At 46.7% G+C, this 17,758-nt stretch overlaps 1 protein-coding gene across 1 annotated transcript in view; it reads right to left on the bottom strand.

The window, feature by feature from the left end:
* The window catches only part of IFNAR1 (interferon alpha and beta receptor subunit 1), a 241,130-nt gene extending 225,436 nt beyond the window's left edge, over positions 1 to 15,694 (bottom strand). The window contains exon 1 of the mRNA XM_069202457.1: positions 15,560 to 15,694. Within this exon, the coding sequence (XP_069058558.1) occupies positions 15,560 to 15,656 (97 nt within the window). The 5' untranslated portion in view covers positions 15,657 to 15,694. The remainder of the gene's footprint in view (positions 1 to 15,559) is intronic.
* Positions 15,695 to 17,758: the final 2,064 nt, after the last annotated feature.

Raw genomic sequence — 17,758 nt, 5'->3', positions numbered from 1 at the left:
AAGAAAGCCCTCAAGACACCAGGGAAAGTGTACCCTAAAAAATGGCCCACCTAAGCTTCACACTGTCCTTCCACCTCAGGAAATATGCAAGTCTTTCTGCACACAGAAAGCCAACTACAAAAATGCCCACAAAATAAAGAGGATAAAGAGGGAGTATTGGTGGTTCTCCCAAGTTTGGGGCTGTATCCCTACCACAGAAGGGACACAGCCGTTTTTCTGCTCCACCCACCCCAGGGGCAATCTGGGGAGAATACATAGTGAAAAAACACTCCAAGGGGGCAGAAAGCACAGAAGACTCCAGAGACAAGAAAAAGTCTAAAAACAGGAAAAGGTGTGGGCAGCCTACACTGACTCTGGGAAGTGTCTCCGCTCTAATATAGGCACAAACGTTTTTCTGCCATCCTGGTGGTGGATTAGGGCAGTTTACATCCAATCTGCTCTCTTGGGGACAAGGGGTAGAAAGCCCTTGAGACACCAGTGAAAAAAGATCTTTAAAAAAAAAAGAAAAAAGAAAAGATAATGGGGTGGGGAAAGCCCTCCCACGCATAGGGCCAACCCAAAACGAAAATACATCCTGGATTCCCTTGGTTCTCTTGTTTTCAGAAATGTAGGGTATGATAGTTTTCCTTGGATGACGGTGATGCCTGCACCCAAAATCCACTGCTAGACAGGTCACAAAAAGAGTGGATTTTGATTGGGAACATTTGATCTCTCCATGCTGCAATTTAGGGCCTTTCCTGTCACGAGCACTAGGCCCACCCATACAAGTAAGGTACTGTTTTTATTTAAGTGTGGAAATGCTGGGTTGTAGGAACTTTGTCAATCCCTACTGATTCTGAACATTTTCCTCTTAGAAATATGTGGGAAAGAATGCATGGTTATAGGCAAAGTTTCAGTATTGCGAGGATGCGTGAGTAAGAAGAATGAGAGGGATCCGTGCACAATACAAAACTCTGGCCTCCTCTCGGTGTCTAGTTTTCAGAAATGTCTCAGTTTGGTAAGATTCCTCTAGGGGCAGCCAAGCTAGGCTCTAAATCTCACAGCTATGTCCATTGCAAAAGCAAATCGTATTTTGACAGTAAATGTTGGCTACAAGTTGCGTTCTAGGGCCTTATTTGTTGCGGGTGCTAAGCCGAGCCACGCACCTGCAAGCCTAGGTAGTGTTTTTATAGGGAGAAGTGTGGCAACACAGAAAAGAATAACATTTTTTATTATTAATTACATTTTTCTCCACTACTGATTTCTAAATGTAAGCCAGTATGCAAGAATTGCAAACAACCCTCTGAATCTTGTGATAGAATGGAAGCCCAAATTCAGAGATGTAAAAATATCCACTATTCCTAAACTTAGGATCCTGTGCACATTTCAGAAATACATAGGTTTCCCTCATACCCATTTTTTAATTTATTGGATTTCACTACATGAATTACTGCACAGTCATTACGCAATGAAAAATAATTATCAGCAGCAGCTCTGTTGTTGGCTCTCTATATTGCGTGTTTTTGGACAACCAGCAAGCAGTATATGCCATTGCGACCAATAGGGTGTAACAGGCAAAACGTTATGTTACTTTTGTAATTCAGCCTTCAGGGCAAAATATTACAGATTAAAACGATGGCACCAGTTACTATTTTTCTTACTTTTCTTTGGTTTTTGTTTTCAATGATTGGATTTTGAATTTTGTCTAGTGCTCAGATATGTATAGCTTATATGGTTCAGCTATGGGATTCAAACCTTTTTCTTCTACAAACAGGTTGAAACTACAAAAATAGGAAAAACGACAATTGTTGAAAAAAATGCAAAAAACTACTGTTAAAATGCGTTTTCCTTTACAACTCTGCCTGCGCCTGAAAACTGGTGAAATTGTGATCTTTTCAGAGTAAACATTTTAGTTGATATTTAGGAAGGAAAACTTAGGCTTTCTAGAACATCACTTTTCACGATTTTTGCAACAAAAAACAAACACTTGCAATTTCTATTGGTTATTATCTTGTTCCCTCCATGGAAACCCACACACCATCGATACCTTTGGAATTCCAAGATATGGGGAAAATAGGACACAAATTTAACTTGGATAATTTTTGTACCTGATTGGATGTGTGGCAGAGCCATCTGCCATTCTGGAAAGCTCGCAAACCCAACTTATACCCGCAGATGGTTCATAAATCTGTGTCAGGGCATAGTGATCCTCACGTTGAGATCCAGAGAGTGGCGTCACTGGTGTCACAGGTGTGGGTTCCAGAGGTCGTGTGGGGTCATTGGGCCTTTGAAGTCACATGCATTGAGGATCGAACTCCGGGCTGATGAAGTCAGGAGCGCTGGCGTGGATGGCGTCGGGGCTGCGGTGTGAAGCGGGACAGTGCGAAGTGCTGTGCCCACAGGTCACGATGCAAGCAGCGGCTCATCGATGGTGTCCAGCGGCGTCAGTGAGATCAGTGCTGCGGTGTGAAGCGGTCGGTGCGACGCGCGTTGTCACCAGTTCATGGTGCAGGCAGCAGTGTTGTCACTGCTGAAGCGCTGTCGTCAGTAGGCCCAAGTCGGCGGTGCGGCACGGGATGCCCTCCGTGCGGCATCCACGGGTCGCAGTGTAGGCAGGGACGCCTGGTGACGACACTGGAGTCGGTGGTCTGAGGCTGCGGTGTGGGGCGGGATGGTGCTTCGTTTACTTCAAATGCGGTGTCCACAGCCCACGGTGCAGGCAGCGTTGCCGGTATCAGCAGTAGTGGCATCATCAGGGATGCCCGGTTGCAGTGCAAGCAGCAGCTCGGTGGCAGCGTCAGATGACAGCGTCGGTGAGACCATGTTTGCGGTGCGAAGAGGGGCAGTGCAGCTCCGTGCAGCGTCGGCAGGTCACAGTGCAGGCCAGCGGCGTCATTGGCGGCATTGTAGTGGTTTTTCTTCTTGAACTGCACAAAACACACAGTTCCTAGTGCTGTAGGCAGGTGAAACTGAAGTCTTTGGTATCCCTGAGAATTCCAACAGGAGGCAAGCTCTACTCCAAGCCCTTGGATAACTCTCTCAAGCAGGATACACAGCAAAGTTCACCCTTTGCTCTCTTTTAAGGCAGAAGCAGCAACTACAGGCTAACCCAGCAAAACAACACAGCAAAAGGACAGTACTCCTCCTCCAGCTCTTCTCCGTGGCAGAGGTTCCTCTTGATCCAGAAACATTCTAAAAGTCTGGGGTTTTGGGTCCACAACTTATACCCCTTTCTGCCTTTGGAATAGGCATACTTCAAACAAAAGTCTGCTGTTGACAAGATCCTGCCTTGCCCAGGCCAGGGCCCAGACACACAATAGGGGGTCGGAGACTGCATTGTGTGAGGACAGGCACAGCCCTTTCAGGTGTAAGTGATCACTCCTCCACCCACTTTAGCCCAGATGGCTCATCAGTATATGCAGGCTACACCCTTTGTGTCACTGTCTAGAGGGACTTCTCAACAGCCCAACTGTCAGTCTGACCCAGACGTTGAATACACAAGCAGGCAGAGGCACAGAATGGTTTAAGCAAGAAATGCCCACTTTCTAAAAGTGGCATTTTCAAACAGACAATTTAAAAAACAACTTTACTAAAAGATACATTTAAAAATTGTGAGTTCAGAGACCCCAAACTCCACATCTCTAACTGCTCTCAAAGAGAATCTGCACTTAAAGGTTATTTCAAGGCAGCCCCCATGTTAACCTGTGAGAGGGATAGGCCTTACAATAGAGTGAAAACCGAATTTGGCAGTATTTCACTGTCAGGACATGTAAAACATACCAGCACATGTCCTACCTTCTAAATACAATGCACCCTGCCCATGGGTCTACCTAGGGCCTACCTTAGGGGTGCCCTATATGTACTAAAAGGGAAGGTTTGGGCTTGGCAAGTGGGTACACTTGCCAGGTCAAGTTGGCAGTGCAAGACTGCACAAACAGACACTGCAGTGGCAAGTCTGAGACATGTTGACAGGGCTACTCATGTGGGTGGCACAACGAGTGCTGCAGGCCCACTAGTAGCATTTGATTTACAGGCCCTGGGCACCTCTAGTGCACTTTACTAGGGAGTTACTAGTAAATCAAATATGCCAATCATGTAAATCAAATATGCCAATCATGTATAAACCAATCATCAGTACAATTTATATAGGGAGTACTTGCAATTTAACACTGATTAGCAGTGGACAATAAACCATCAAAAACAGAGTCCAGTAGACCATAAAACCAGGAGGTCAGAAGGCAAAAAGACAGAGGAGGGGTGCCAAAAAGCTGCCAGGTCTAAAATGCAGTATGGTAAACACAAAGGCACTACAAATTGTCATGGGAAAGGACGCTGGAGACCCACTGAAGAACATGAAACCCACATGAAGACCACCACTGAGGGAGGAATGATCATTTGGTATAATCCTGCAAGAAATACTACAGTCTAAAAATTCTTCTGAAACAAAACAGACTCGGTGAATAATGATGTAGGTCTATTGAGAATGGTCCACAAGAACTTAGTTGAAAGAGTAACAGAAACTGAACCTGCCCTGGCAGCAACAAGACCCACTGTGGAAGAACTGCAGGAGCAAACAATGAAGCTAAACTGTGCTGTGCAATACCCACAAGAAGAGCAGAAGGATGCCGAAGGTAGATCAAGGTGTAACAATATATGGTTTTTAGGGCTAGCAGAGAGAATAGGGGGGCAAAGTGCTGAACTTTTCCTTGAGGAGTGGAAGATGAATAACATACTTTGACAATCTGATGATATAGGTATGGGCACCAAGATGTCCACTGTTGAGGCCTCAGATCTGAACCCAGATTGAAATAAAAGGTTGGATTTGACGCTCCTGTACCTAGGCTTCTAGTTGGCCCAACAGCAATTGAGCATAAATTTTTGCCTCCATATCCAGGAGAGCTATTAGATGATAGTTTGAGGCTACTAAGTGATCTCCCTTCATGTGGATTGGACAGAGTATGGAACCTCAGTCTGGGATGAGGGTCAGCTGATACGCACTAATAAAGAGGTGAGATATCCTCTCTGCCCAGTCTGCTCGAGTGCATTTGAACAGGGAAGCTGGAAGACCATTCGGCCCTGGGGTGTTATTTTTCCTGGTACTCTTTATTGCGTTCTATATAATTCTAATGGAAAAATGATATGGCTCCACGCCTTCAGCCACCTCAGGTGCAACTGGCTGGTCTGCTTTGTCCTCTTGTTGTTCTTTGTCCATTGGGGGGGGGGAGGGCTTGCACTGAGAGGGAGAGCAGCTTGCTGAGTCTTGTCAAGCCTGGTAATGGTCAAGTCTGATTCTGATGGAGAGGTCGTGTACAGGAGTGAGACGTCTCTGATACCCTGTTTTCCCTTGTCTTATGGCCGTTCCTTAACTTATCTGCATGCTGCCAAAACGGAGCGTGATTTGGGTCCTTTAGCAGCTGGAAAATGGTTTCTTTTTGATCTTTTTCCATCTTGAGTTCCCATATTTGTTTATTAAGAGATCTTCTGTTTTTTGTTACCTGAGCCCCCGTGCCCTGTGTTTATGCTTATGTAGGACACTATGTAGTGACCGCCTTGCTTTGATAATGTCTTTGTCTAGTTGTAGTGTTGTGTTGTGTTGTGTTACACCAGGTGGTATGAAATGATACTTAATGGAGGTGAGAAAAAAAGAATCACATATTTTGTGCCTTAATTCGAGCTGCGTTACTATGGACACGCCATTACACGTGAGTACCTTAATAGTACTAATATGTTATATGACCTAAATGCAATATTATTTTTTCATTAACCTAAGGTGCACATTACCTTTGGTATCTGTGCAGAGTTTTACGCATTTCTGAGGCATTTATGTCATTTTATTCAGTGTTGCACAACTGCAAATTTTCGTGCACTTTATACTAAGTGTAGCTTTGTTATAAGGGTTGGCAGCAAGAAGCGTGAATTTCAGAAAACTAGTAAATTCAACATTTTGTTTGGTAGATGGATCTCTCCAAAAGGTCTTCTTGCATTCATTCTCGTGAGAAGGTTCTGCCTCCTGCTCATTTGTTAATTTTGTTGAAGTAACAGTTTCTATCATTTTTCCACATTTCCTTTGACATTGTATTGAGAGAAACATATATAACTTTAGCATTATATGCTCCAACTGGATTTTGAGTAGATGCTCTGACCACTGACATGACTACTATCACCTGTTGCTTCCATATTGGTTATTTTCCATTAAACACATGTTAGACATGTAAGGTTCCTGAGTGTTGTGTTTTATTTTACAAAGGGGGTGAATGATGGGAGGGTGATATGGGATCAGCTACAAGCCTGAAGATTGGAGACCCTCCTGTGGTGGCAGTTCACATTACATCCCACCTAGAAAGGTTTCATGTATCCAGAGGAATTAACTAAAGTTTGATTTTGAGGTTACGAGGTACTATGGTGAAGGGGTTAGGGAGGCATTGGTGAGGAGTAGAGGATTAAGTTAACTAGACCAGGCAGGAATACAACGCTAGAACGGGAAGTCTTGAGGGAACAACAAAAATAGCTTGCTTCAAAAGCAGTCTTGCACTGCCCCCACTGCACCCGACATGGTAATTACACGTGCAAGTCCTGCAAAGTGTGCCATTCAAAACCACGCCATGATAGCACATAGATATTTTTTGCTAAGCAAATATCAACACCACTGAATGATACTCTTTCAAGGTTGTGATTAGAGGCATATACATCAGAACTGCATAGAGAATAAAATTCAAGAGAAATTCAAACAGCAGAACATCTGTAAATTATAACTCGAAGCCATATCTTAACTAAAGTATGCATGTGACCTTATACAAGTTAGAAAACAATATCAGACTCTGGTCTACCACCTAAAAGGAGTGAATTACAGAGAGGATGTCGCTAGGAAACACTGATGGGGACAGGGTTGGCGGGCTGGCTGCTAGCTTTGCTGCGAAAAGGAGAAACCACAAGAAAACCCATCTGCACAACTGTCTCAGAGGCGGCCAAGATACAAAACTCATAGTTGGAAATAAGTAACACTTCCACCAAATATTATGCTCACTTTACACAGCCACCTCATCGGAGACGACAGAACGAAACACAAAATATCTAGAATTTATATAATCTATCCCTGTACAGCGTCTAACCCAATGGCATGTTGAAGAACCAGATTGGGAAAGTACAGGAACAGAGAATAGTAGAACATTTGTTATTGCCAGTTGGATTTCTCTCCATTTTTGTCTTCCAAATATAAGCCACTGTGCAAGAAAAGTCATATTCTGCAAAATTCCCTCTGCTTTATTTTTTTTATTTCAACCACTGGTTTCTTTGGGAATGTCCAGAGCAATCTACACAAACTACCCCTTGATAAATTAGGAATTTTGTCAGGTTTTTAGAAAGGTCTACAGTTCAGGGAACACCCTTGGGTTTCAACCAGTGTTAACCACAAACTACAGGTTGGATGAAACCACAAATACTAGGAAGAATGGGCTATTACATAAAAAAAAAATGCATAAACCTGTGGTGATTTTTTTTTTCTACAGGCCTGCATGTTTTTGAATGCTGGGAAGAGGGTAATATTAGCTCAGTAAACCTTTTGTTAATGCCCATTTTTAGAATAAATTAGATATGTTTTCTCTCACAGCACTATTATCCTCTTTTAACCAAAAGTCCCAAACTTTTGATATATTTTGGCTATTTTCGCGGTTCCCACCAGCATGCTACATAACAAATGGAAAACCACCCTACTTGCATTACCATCCAAATCAGATAAAATTCCCCATGAGGATAAAATGAGTCAAAATATAATGCCAGAGATACTACAAAGTAAAATATAATAGCATGCTCTTGAGATCACACACATTAAATGTGTGTCTCCTGCCTCTGACCCCCGCCCACGCTGCTGCTAGCGTGTTCGAGGCCCTCCTCCACCCGCAGGCATCCTCCTGCGCCTCATCCCTGGTGTCTAGTGGGCTCTAGCAAGCTTCACTTGACCCGTGTGCCGCTTTCCGCCGTCCTGTAAGTGTTTTTCTATATTTTCAGCGCCTTGCCTCCTTGCGCTTCTGCCCCCGTCGTGCCCCTTCTGATTGTGCCACTTTTCGCCGCCCTATAAGTGTTTTCTATTGTATTTCAAGCGCCTTGCCTCCTGCGCGTCTGCCCCCGTTGTGCCCCTCTGATTGCTGTGCCCCGATTGTATTTTGTGCCATTAGTGTATTTTTGTGACTGTTTTCAAATTGTGCCCGACTTTTCTGTGGCTTGTTTTTCTTGTTTTCGCCCCTTGGGCGCTCCCCCTTGCAGTTCTCTCCCTGCCGCTGCCTCCCTGCGGCCCCGCCCCCCTCGCGCCCCCATTCGCCGCTCCCTCCCGCCTCCCAGCTGCTCCTCCCTCCCCCCTCCCTTGTAATGGCTGGCGCTGCGCGTCCGTGCAGCGGGCGCGCCGCTGGTGCGCCAGAGGCAAGCCTGTCTGCGCCCGTCTGCGCCTGGACCGCGCCCAGCGCCACCCCTCCTGGTCCTCGCGCCCCCCGCGTCCCATGCCTTCGTTACTCGGCCAGCGAACTCCTCGCCTTCAACCCTGGCCCCTCCACAGAGTGCTTCCAGGCCAGCCCGAAGCACACCAAAGGACCTTTTTCCTGCCGCACCTGCAACTTCACCTGCAACAGAACAACGAAGCCAGCAACAACCAACACAAACCACCTGCACTGCATCCTCCTCAACACACGCTCCGCATGAAAGCACGCCATCGAACTCTGGGACCTGCTCGACAACACCACCCCAGACGTAGCCTTCCTGACCGAAACCTGGTGGAACGACTCCTCGGCCCCTGCCATCGCCATCGCCATCCCTGACGGCTACAAAATCACCAGAAGAGACCGCACCAACGGAATCGGCGGAGGAATAGCCATCGCCCACAAAGCTACCCTCAAGATCCATACCCAAACGGACGACACCCTCAAAACAGCCGAACACCTCCACTTCCAGATTCACACGGACCCCAACACTACCCTCAGAGGAACCCTCATATACCGTCCTCCAGGACCAAGAGCCCTCTTCAGCTACACCGTCTCCGACCTCGCAAGCACCCACGCCCTCGCCTCTTCAGACTACATCCTCCTGGGAGACCTAAACTTCCACCTGGAGAACAACAATGACGTCAACACCGCATCACTGACCACCAACCTCTCCAACCTCGGACTCCGTCAACTGGTCAACACTCCCACCCACATCGCCGGCCACACCCTTGACCCACTCTTCACTTCAAGCAACCACATCTCTTTCAGCCACACCTCCGAACTCCACTGGACCGACCATCACTGCGTCCATTTCTCCTTCAAGAAAAACACCGAACACCACGCACCCCTCTTCCGCCTCACCGCCGCTGGGGAAAAGTCACCGAAGACCAACTCACCAACACCCTCGCCAAAAACCCACCACCCATCCCCACCGACCCGGACTCCGCCGCCATCAACCTCCAACAATGGATCCTCAACTGCGCCAACATCCTAGCCCCACTCAAGAGACCCACCGCCAACCAAGAAAAGCAAAAACTAGCCTGGTTCACAGACGAACTAACCACCTCCAAACGCACCTGCCAGAAACTCAAGAAAAAATGGATCCTCGAGCGCACACCCGAGAAACTTGCTACCCTCAAGGAAGCCAACCGTAAACACCACCAACTGATCCGACTCGCCAAGCGCTCCCACTTCACAGAACGCCTTAACAACAACGCTCACAACTGCAAGGAACTCTTCAGCATCGTGAAGGAACTCTCCAACCCCAACGCCAACGTCAACGACATCCCTCCATCCCAGAAACTCTGCGACGATCTCTCCACCTTCTTCTACCAGAAAATCGCAGCCATCCACGACAGCTTCAACACCTCACCTCCGCCAGACCCCACCCCCAACAACTCCTCCCACGCCGACCACATCACCACCTGGACCCAAGTAGACGACGCCGAAACCCTGACCCCTGCCCACATCACGTTTTCAACAAAGCCGACGTCGCCATCGCCCCCATACTCTGCAAGATCATCAACCTTTCCTTCAACACCGCTACCTTCCCGGACAGCTGGAAGCACGCAGAAATCCAACCTCTCCTCAAGAAACCTAAGGCTGACCTCAACGATCTCAAAAACTTCCGACCAATCTCCCTCCTCCATTTTCCAGCGAAAGTCATCGAGAAGATACTCCATCCTAGACCCCCTCCCAATCCGGGTTCAGACGAAACCACAGCACAGAGACTGCACTCCTCGCCACCACAGATGACATCAGACTACAAATGGACAACGGCGAAACCTCAGCCCTGATCCTCTTAGACCTATCAGCCGCCTTCGATACAGTCTGCCACCGCACCCTACTAACCCGTCTACACGAAGCCGGCATCCAAGACAAAGCCCTCAACTGGATCTCCTCCTTTCTCTCCGGCAGAACCCAGAGGGTCCGACTCTCACCTTTCCACTCCAAAGCCACCAACCTCATCTGCGGCGTCCCCCAAGGCTCCTCACTAAGCCCAACGCTATTCAACGTCTACATGGCCCCCCTCGCACAACTGGCCCGCCAGCACAACCTCAGCATCATCTCCTACGCCGACGACACCCAGCTCGTCCTCTCCCTGACCAAAGATCCTCTCACCGCCAAAGCCAACCTTCACGAGGGACTGAAATCCATCGCCGAATGGATGAGCAACCGCCGCCTAAAACTTAACTCCGACAAGACGGAAGTCCTCATCCTCGGGCGCACCCCATCGGCCTGGAACGACTCGTGGTGGCCCACCGCCCTAGGCCCTCCACTCACCCCAGCCAACCACGCACGAAATCTCGGCTTCATCCTCGACTCCGCCCTCACCATGTCCAAACAGGTCAACGCAGTCTCATCCTCCTGTTTTAACACCCTCCGTATGCTCCGCAGGATCTTCAAGTGGATTCCAACAGGAACCAGAAAGACGGTAACCCAAGCCCTCGTCAGTAGCAGACTCGACTACGGCAACGCACTGTACACAGGCATCCCAACAAAAGACATCAAACAACTCCAACGCATCCAGAACGCATCCGCCCGCCTGATCCTCGACATACCCCGCCGATGTCACATCTCCCCTCACCTGAGGGACCTCCACTGGCTCCCCATGGACAAGAGGATCACCTTTAAACTCCTCACCCACGCACACAAGGCTCTACACGACACCAGACCCACCTACCTGAACACCAGACTCAACTTCTACGTTCCCTCACGTCAACTACGCTCTGCCAACCTTGCCCTCGCCATCGTCCCCCGAATCCAGCGCAAGACCTCTGGCGGCAGATCCTTCTCCTACCTCGCCGCCAAGACCTGGAACGCACTCCCGACCTCACTACGCCAGACCCAGGACCTCCTCACCTTCAGGAGACTCCTCAAGACATGGCTCTTCGAACGATAGCAGCACCACCCCCCCACCCCCAGCGCCTCGAAACCCTAACGGGTACATAGCTTGCTTTATAAATTATTGATTGATTGATTGATTGAATGTAGGGCAACCTAAAAGTGTGACTTGGTGTCAATGAAAGGAAATTATATGGAGGATTCTGCATGTGGTATTAGAGCAACCGAATAACACTTCAAACAAAAGCACTGGAGCCAAGTCTAAGCGGACCACCTCCTAATGAAGAGTAGTGCAATGGAATGTTCTGGTAGGAGAAAATTATGATTTTGTTACAAAATGTAATTGTTGAAAATCATTGCTCTATCAAAAATTGATACTGCTTACCTGTGATCAAACATGGTCATGGACGTTAAAATAAAACTTGACAAATCTCAATTTTAATAAAGTACCATCTAAGAGTATTGTGAAAATGAGTGAGGAGGTGATGTTGATTTTGAAAATGATGAACGTAAGAGGCACACAAAGCAAAATACTGCATAGCAGATACTGTTGACATAAGGCCAGTATTCTTGTTGCATCCTAAAGAAAGTTTAGCTGAGCATACATCTTTACTTTGTGAACAAAAAATATTGAAATCAAACATGTTCTCACATCTGCAAAGTGAAATAAATGAACAGCGCTAGGTCTTTATGATAGACTAGGACATCCAAACAGCACCACATGCTAACCCAGAAAATAAACAATTACAATGTTGTTGCGTTTCCAAAAGAAATATCAAAGAACACACAACTGTTCTCAAGCACAAGCCACATGCCATTTTGCACCTGCAGTTTAACATAAGGACTACTTGATGTCCCGTTAGCGAAACACAATGGAGAGCCCAAAACAGGACAATGTAACGAGCCACAAAATGCCAGAGCTTTGGCAGACAGCTAATCCAAGCAAAGAAAAAACTATGAAGGCCACCAGCTTAAGAGGGCTAACCAAAGCCCACTCTCTCCCTGTTCCACGAATATGCATTGTTGAAGAAATGATGACATGGGGTAATCCATATGCATTTTTGATGAAATGATCGAATGAGGAAATCCAGATAGATAAAGTAGTCAGTCCTAAAAATAAAACGTCAGCAGTGGCTTCAAAAAGATTAGCAATGAAAGATTTCTCCTGAATCCACTGTATATCAACTCAGGGGCACAATAAACTAAACAAGTGGCTTGCTGATGTCTTCTTCTGCAATTTAAGTGTAATTTGTATGGGAAGTTCTGTTGATTACAGCAAAGCAAGCGCTTTTGGACCATGTCTACAGGCATTTCAAAGCAGAAATAGACATCTTACTAGATAACCAAATACTCTTTGGTAATATGTAATCGACCTTAGAAGGATGAGAGGTTGAGGTCTCTTAGCCAGCATGCTATCACGTTGTCAACAGTGAGTGTTCAACCCCTAAGCCATCAATTTTTGAATATTATTCCACTTATAGTTTAACAGTATAAACATGGAGTGGAGAATTAAAAATGGTAACGTGGGCAGAGAGGCTCTGCATTACTGAAGTGACCTCTAAATGAGATGGGTGGACAGAGAGGAGGATGGAGGGGATCTCTTCTTTTTGGTGTGCATCATATTAGTACCCTTCTCTAAATGAGGTACATATTGTTAAAAATACGCCAGGCTCCCCTGATCTTAGCCAGACACCATTATTCCTGTGATCAGGATTTTCATTGTACCTTAATCTTAAATTAAGAGCTCGGCCACGACTGGTGTGGCGAAGGCGCCGCTTATCTACACCAACTGTGCAGCGGCCCGGCTATTATTAACTTTGAAATGAACCTCTAAAATTTTTTTGCAATATTGATGGTGTATCAGTCGTGTGACGTCACTGGATGAGATGTCGCGTGAAGCTGCTCCGTGATGTCACCTACGCTGCGCGTATTTTTTTGGACCAAGACTATGGACCCAGCTCGAGGCCCGTCCCGACAGTTCACGTCCACGGCCTGGGCAGCGCTGGTGCACGAGGGACAGCTCTGCCGCCTAAAGCCGGAGCCTGGAAACCGTGTTATTTGAGGATGTCTCTGTTGCATGAAGACGTAGCTTGGTACATTTTGTAACCCTAGGAGTATACCTGCTGCATGAATCCCGGGCCGGCTGATATCCATGTAGCAAGAGGAATCGTATTTAATATCGCACCATTGACCTCTATATGTGACCTGACAGCCTTATTGTCCGAAACCTGAGCCCGAAGAGGTGTGATACAGCTGTCTAAAGCCACAAGCTGAGCACTGCTGATCTCTGAGGGATAGGTCTGTTGTATAAAGCCAGGGGCTGTTGTGCGTGTATTAATGGCACTCGTTTTATTGGCCCTTGAAACGGTGCTTACATTTGTAAAAAAATATATAAACAACTCTTAAGAGGCCGCTCTGACATCCAGTCCCCGTGCACCTTCTGCCAATGAATGAAAAGCTCTGGTCGCCTTAGCAGGAAGGCCACTAGTTAAAAGAAAATGCGCACAGTGCGCAGTTGTCACGGAATTGCTGTGTTTTCTTTTAACGCATGTATTATTATTTTTTTAAGATTCTTCTCATGTTTTCTTATTCCCCGTGTTGATTTTTTAGGTGGAGGAAAAACAGATATTTGCCTGTATATATTTGACTATATTCTGCGCCAGGAAGAGACATAATTTCCTAACGGCATAACCGGGAACATAATGGCCTGTATAATTATTATTTTATAAGAGTAAGAGCGAAATAAACACACGCCGTGAAGTGGGGGGTTTCTAACATAATTCAGGCTGTACATGGGCCGGTGCGCGTGGAGTCTGCTTGTAGGAGGAGCCCAGCTGAGACCTCAAAACCCCTTTTTAGCGGCCCTGTTTTAAGTAATAACGCACAGGATGGCGTAGAAACACTCCAGCGTATCCCTGGCATCAGGTGGTTATCTGTTCAGGGCAGTGAGGACCTGCTGCACATCACATTTATGAAGGAATGTATTTTGTGGTTTGCATTAATAACCCATTTTGCAATTTGCATGCAATTAATAAAAAACTAAGTAACGCATGCACAACTGAGCAGCAATATCCACTGTGGCGTGTGATTGCCGGAACCCAGTGTTTGCACAAATTAAGCACAGCTGGCTGCAGAAGGAATCAATAATTTCAATACGTTCCGGTCCACAATAACGAGTGCCGACAACCACCGGCACTAATTAGGCACTGCTCTGATGGATAGGATTCATAGGTGCTATCTTCGGGTTACACACAGATCTCTACAAGTGGGCGCATTAGTGCACGGAGCTTACACTGTGGTGTAAATCCGCGCGTCTGACACCTGCGTAATCCGAGGGAGTACAGCACTGTTTAAAGATTGAACATAAAACATCTATGTAACCTAAAAAATAATCATGTCTTGAAAAGACGGCACTTCACACATCTGCGTAACTGGGGCAGTGCCCTCCTGTCCGAAGGGGGATAGCACACTTGCCGGTCTCTCACATTTGCCTGAATACCACCACTTCACACGTTTAGTTTAAGAAACCCAGGCACAATTTCTCTTCCTCTCCGATATCAGCATCTCCCACTAGACGAGACTCCTGCTCAGGTCGAAGTTCACCACTGCTCCGGCGCTACAATCCACAGACACACTGACACATAAATGTGTTATAATGTAAACAAAGCCTAAAACACAAACGTTGCGTTAATGTTTCAGCCATCTACGTAAATTCCCAAAGAAAAGAAACATACAACCTGGCACTGCATCAATGAAACCACTTACCATAAAGGAAACATTGTTGGCAGAGCGCATTCAAATAAACAAAGAAAAAAAAGCAGGATGGGCACGAAACCACGCGCGATACATTGTTAAACACTGGTAAGCACAGAGTAAATAAAAGGAGCAGGGTAGCTCTAGCCCCCTTCTGAGGCATATGATGAAATAACACTGCCCGGAGCCAGGGTGCACGGAGACCTTCCCGTAAAGAAAGTGAAAGTGAAAGTCCTGTCAAATAAAAGGTGCGAAAACTGCCCGGTAAGGGCACCGGGCACATACAAATGAAAGGCATCTGGGGGGACCCTGTGGCATAAATTCAACAAGGACAAGGGACCAGATCCAATTAAAACTCCGCACCAAAACTCAACCCTGTGAGCCTCGAGTAAGAAGTCACGTTCAGGTTCCAAAACACCATCTGCTGGAGGAGACCGAACAAGTACACTAGAGTGCGCTGGATACAGCACAGAAAGGGAGAGGCAGCTGCCACATGCGGGGCCTGCTGGTCTCACCTGCGGCGTCGCACACTGTTGCTTTCCAGGAACTGTCAAGCAGGAGCAGGGCGGCGGCCAGCAGGACCAGACAACAGCGCCCTGAAGCCAGATCCATGCCGCCTGCGCTGGGAAGCCTGCGTTCCAAAGCCAGAGTAAGGCGCTGACGTCTGGACTCAAAGCGCATGCGCAGACCCTGCCTTTAGCTCCGCCCTTCTCGTGACTTTGGTGTCAGCCGGGACGGGGTTGGGGCTGTCCGAGGCGGGGTGATCCGAGGACTGGGTGGAGAAATAAACATATCTCGGGGCGCGTTCGGCCTTTGAACTACCTGTGCATTTTAAGGTTAACAATTCAAGACAAAAGTTCAGTTTTACGGCGCATATTTTGAGATTGTCATATAATAATATAAACTAAGTAAATGGATGTCTAACAAGCAAAAGTCAAAATAGATTTATAGTCTTTGGTTGTGTGATACATAGCAGTACTGAGCAAACATTCATGTGACTGGACCGATTTAAGTATTAAAATCCAGCAATCGTGCCTGCTGAGCAACGTTTGACAGCCAACATAAAGGGGGTTCGGGACGGATTAATAGGCGTTACCACCCACAGCAACTCTTGTAAACAACCTTAGAATGAGAAAGATTTAGAAACATAAGGTTCCTTAACGCTAGTTTATCACTCACTAAGCTATATTACAAGGATCATGACGGATGACCTGCAGGTATCACAAGGGATATCTGTAGCCAAAGCAGTTGCCCGCTGAGCTATCTACGCAAACTACACGTCTGTAACCTGCGTGCCAGGCGCTGTGCTTTGCAGTAGGCACATTAAGTAGGTACCCTGCAGTCACCTGATTCTGTGAGTCACAGATGGACAGACATACTGTAGACCAGCTGAGAAGGGAGTGGGGTGAGCAGTGGCCAGGGCTGCCTTTAGCGCTGGTGGTGCCCGGTACAGCAATCTTTTTTTGCTCTCCCTACCCCATGACCACCTCCTCGGATTCTCTCACTACCACCTAGCAAAAGTGCCCCTCATTGCTCCACAGCCCCTCTCTCACATACATTTCATTTGTTTAAAAGTGCTTGTAAAGGTTGGCTTTACTAATCCACTCAGCTATGCACATAAAATATAGTTTTGATCTTTACAGCAGGCACATTAACACTCTGCGCTACTGTATGGTGAGCTGAAACCGCCACTGGACAAAACGCCTAGCTCTGTCTCTAGCAAGACCATTAACCACACGAGGTACCTTGACATTTCAATTGCTTCCTGAAGGCTGGACACACAAGGAACTTTTCGGCAGGTGCTTTTAAATCGCAAGTTTCGTACGTTATTGCTAAGCACAGCACCACTGAGGTCAGGCCCCCTTAACCACGTCAGCACCTGGTGCGGCCGCACCGGTCGCACCGCCCTAAAGCCGGCCGTGGCAGTAGTCCCAAGTCCTCCTACCTGGATTTAATGCTGCCATCTTTGCTGAAAAAAATACCACCCAATGCAACTCCCCTCCACTTGATCAGAGACGCCATCAGAGGCACTGTCATCAGGGACAAGAAACACAGGCATTGGAGCAACAGATTCAAGTACTAGGTAGAAGCAAATGAAGGACAGCTGAAAAAAAACATTTCGGAATAAGGCTGCAGTGTCTAAATGGTAAACTGCGTTAAGTCGGATATCACCATTCAGTACCAAAAGCAGGCCTTCCTGATACAGTTGGATATCCTACTGACCATGCTACTGTGACTGATGGTTCAGTGTATTTATATAGTGCACAGATTCCCATAATGGGTCTCTAGACACTGACCAACAGTGGCAGAGGTTAGACCATTACACAAACATTGTCTTGAGAAACTGGTCATTTCCCCATGTGTCAGTGTGTGACAGTTTCCATCTCTGGCTTTCCTAAAGTATGGCGGCATACCAGGTCTGCATTAATTGATAGCCAAAGTATAGTGGAAACTCAATCAGTCTAATAGGCTCCTTCAAATGCACTCCAGTTATTATTTTCAGAGTTTTTGTATCAAAGTAGTTTCGTTTTTCCAAACATGAAACAATGTGTATTAGTTGCATTGGATATTTATCTTGCAGCTTTCTCCCCAAATGCATCTTTACTACAACCTATTGCACAACTGCTGCTGGGGAGAACATTTGTGAAACAGTGTTGCTTTCTTTTTACTAGAGCTGCCTGCTCTACGCGTTGTTGGCCTTTGGTCTACATAGG

This window comes from Pleurodeles waltl, chromosome 8 (genome assembly GCF_031143425.1).
Source record: "Pleurodeles waltl isolate 20211129_DDA chromosome 8, aPleWal1.hap1.20221129, whole genome shotgun sequence".
In the NCBI taxonomy this organism is placed as follows: domain Eukaryota; kingdom Metazoa; phylum Chordata; class Amphibia; order Caudata; family Salamandridae; genus Pleurodeles; species Pleurodeles waltl.
Note: the sequence above shows the minus strand (reverse complement) of the source record. Positions and strands in the feature narration are given on the sequence as shown.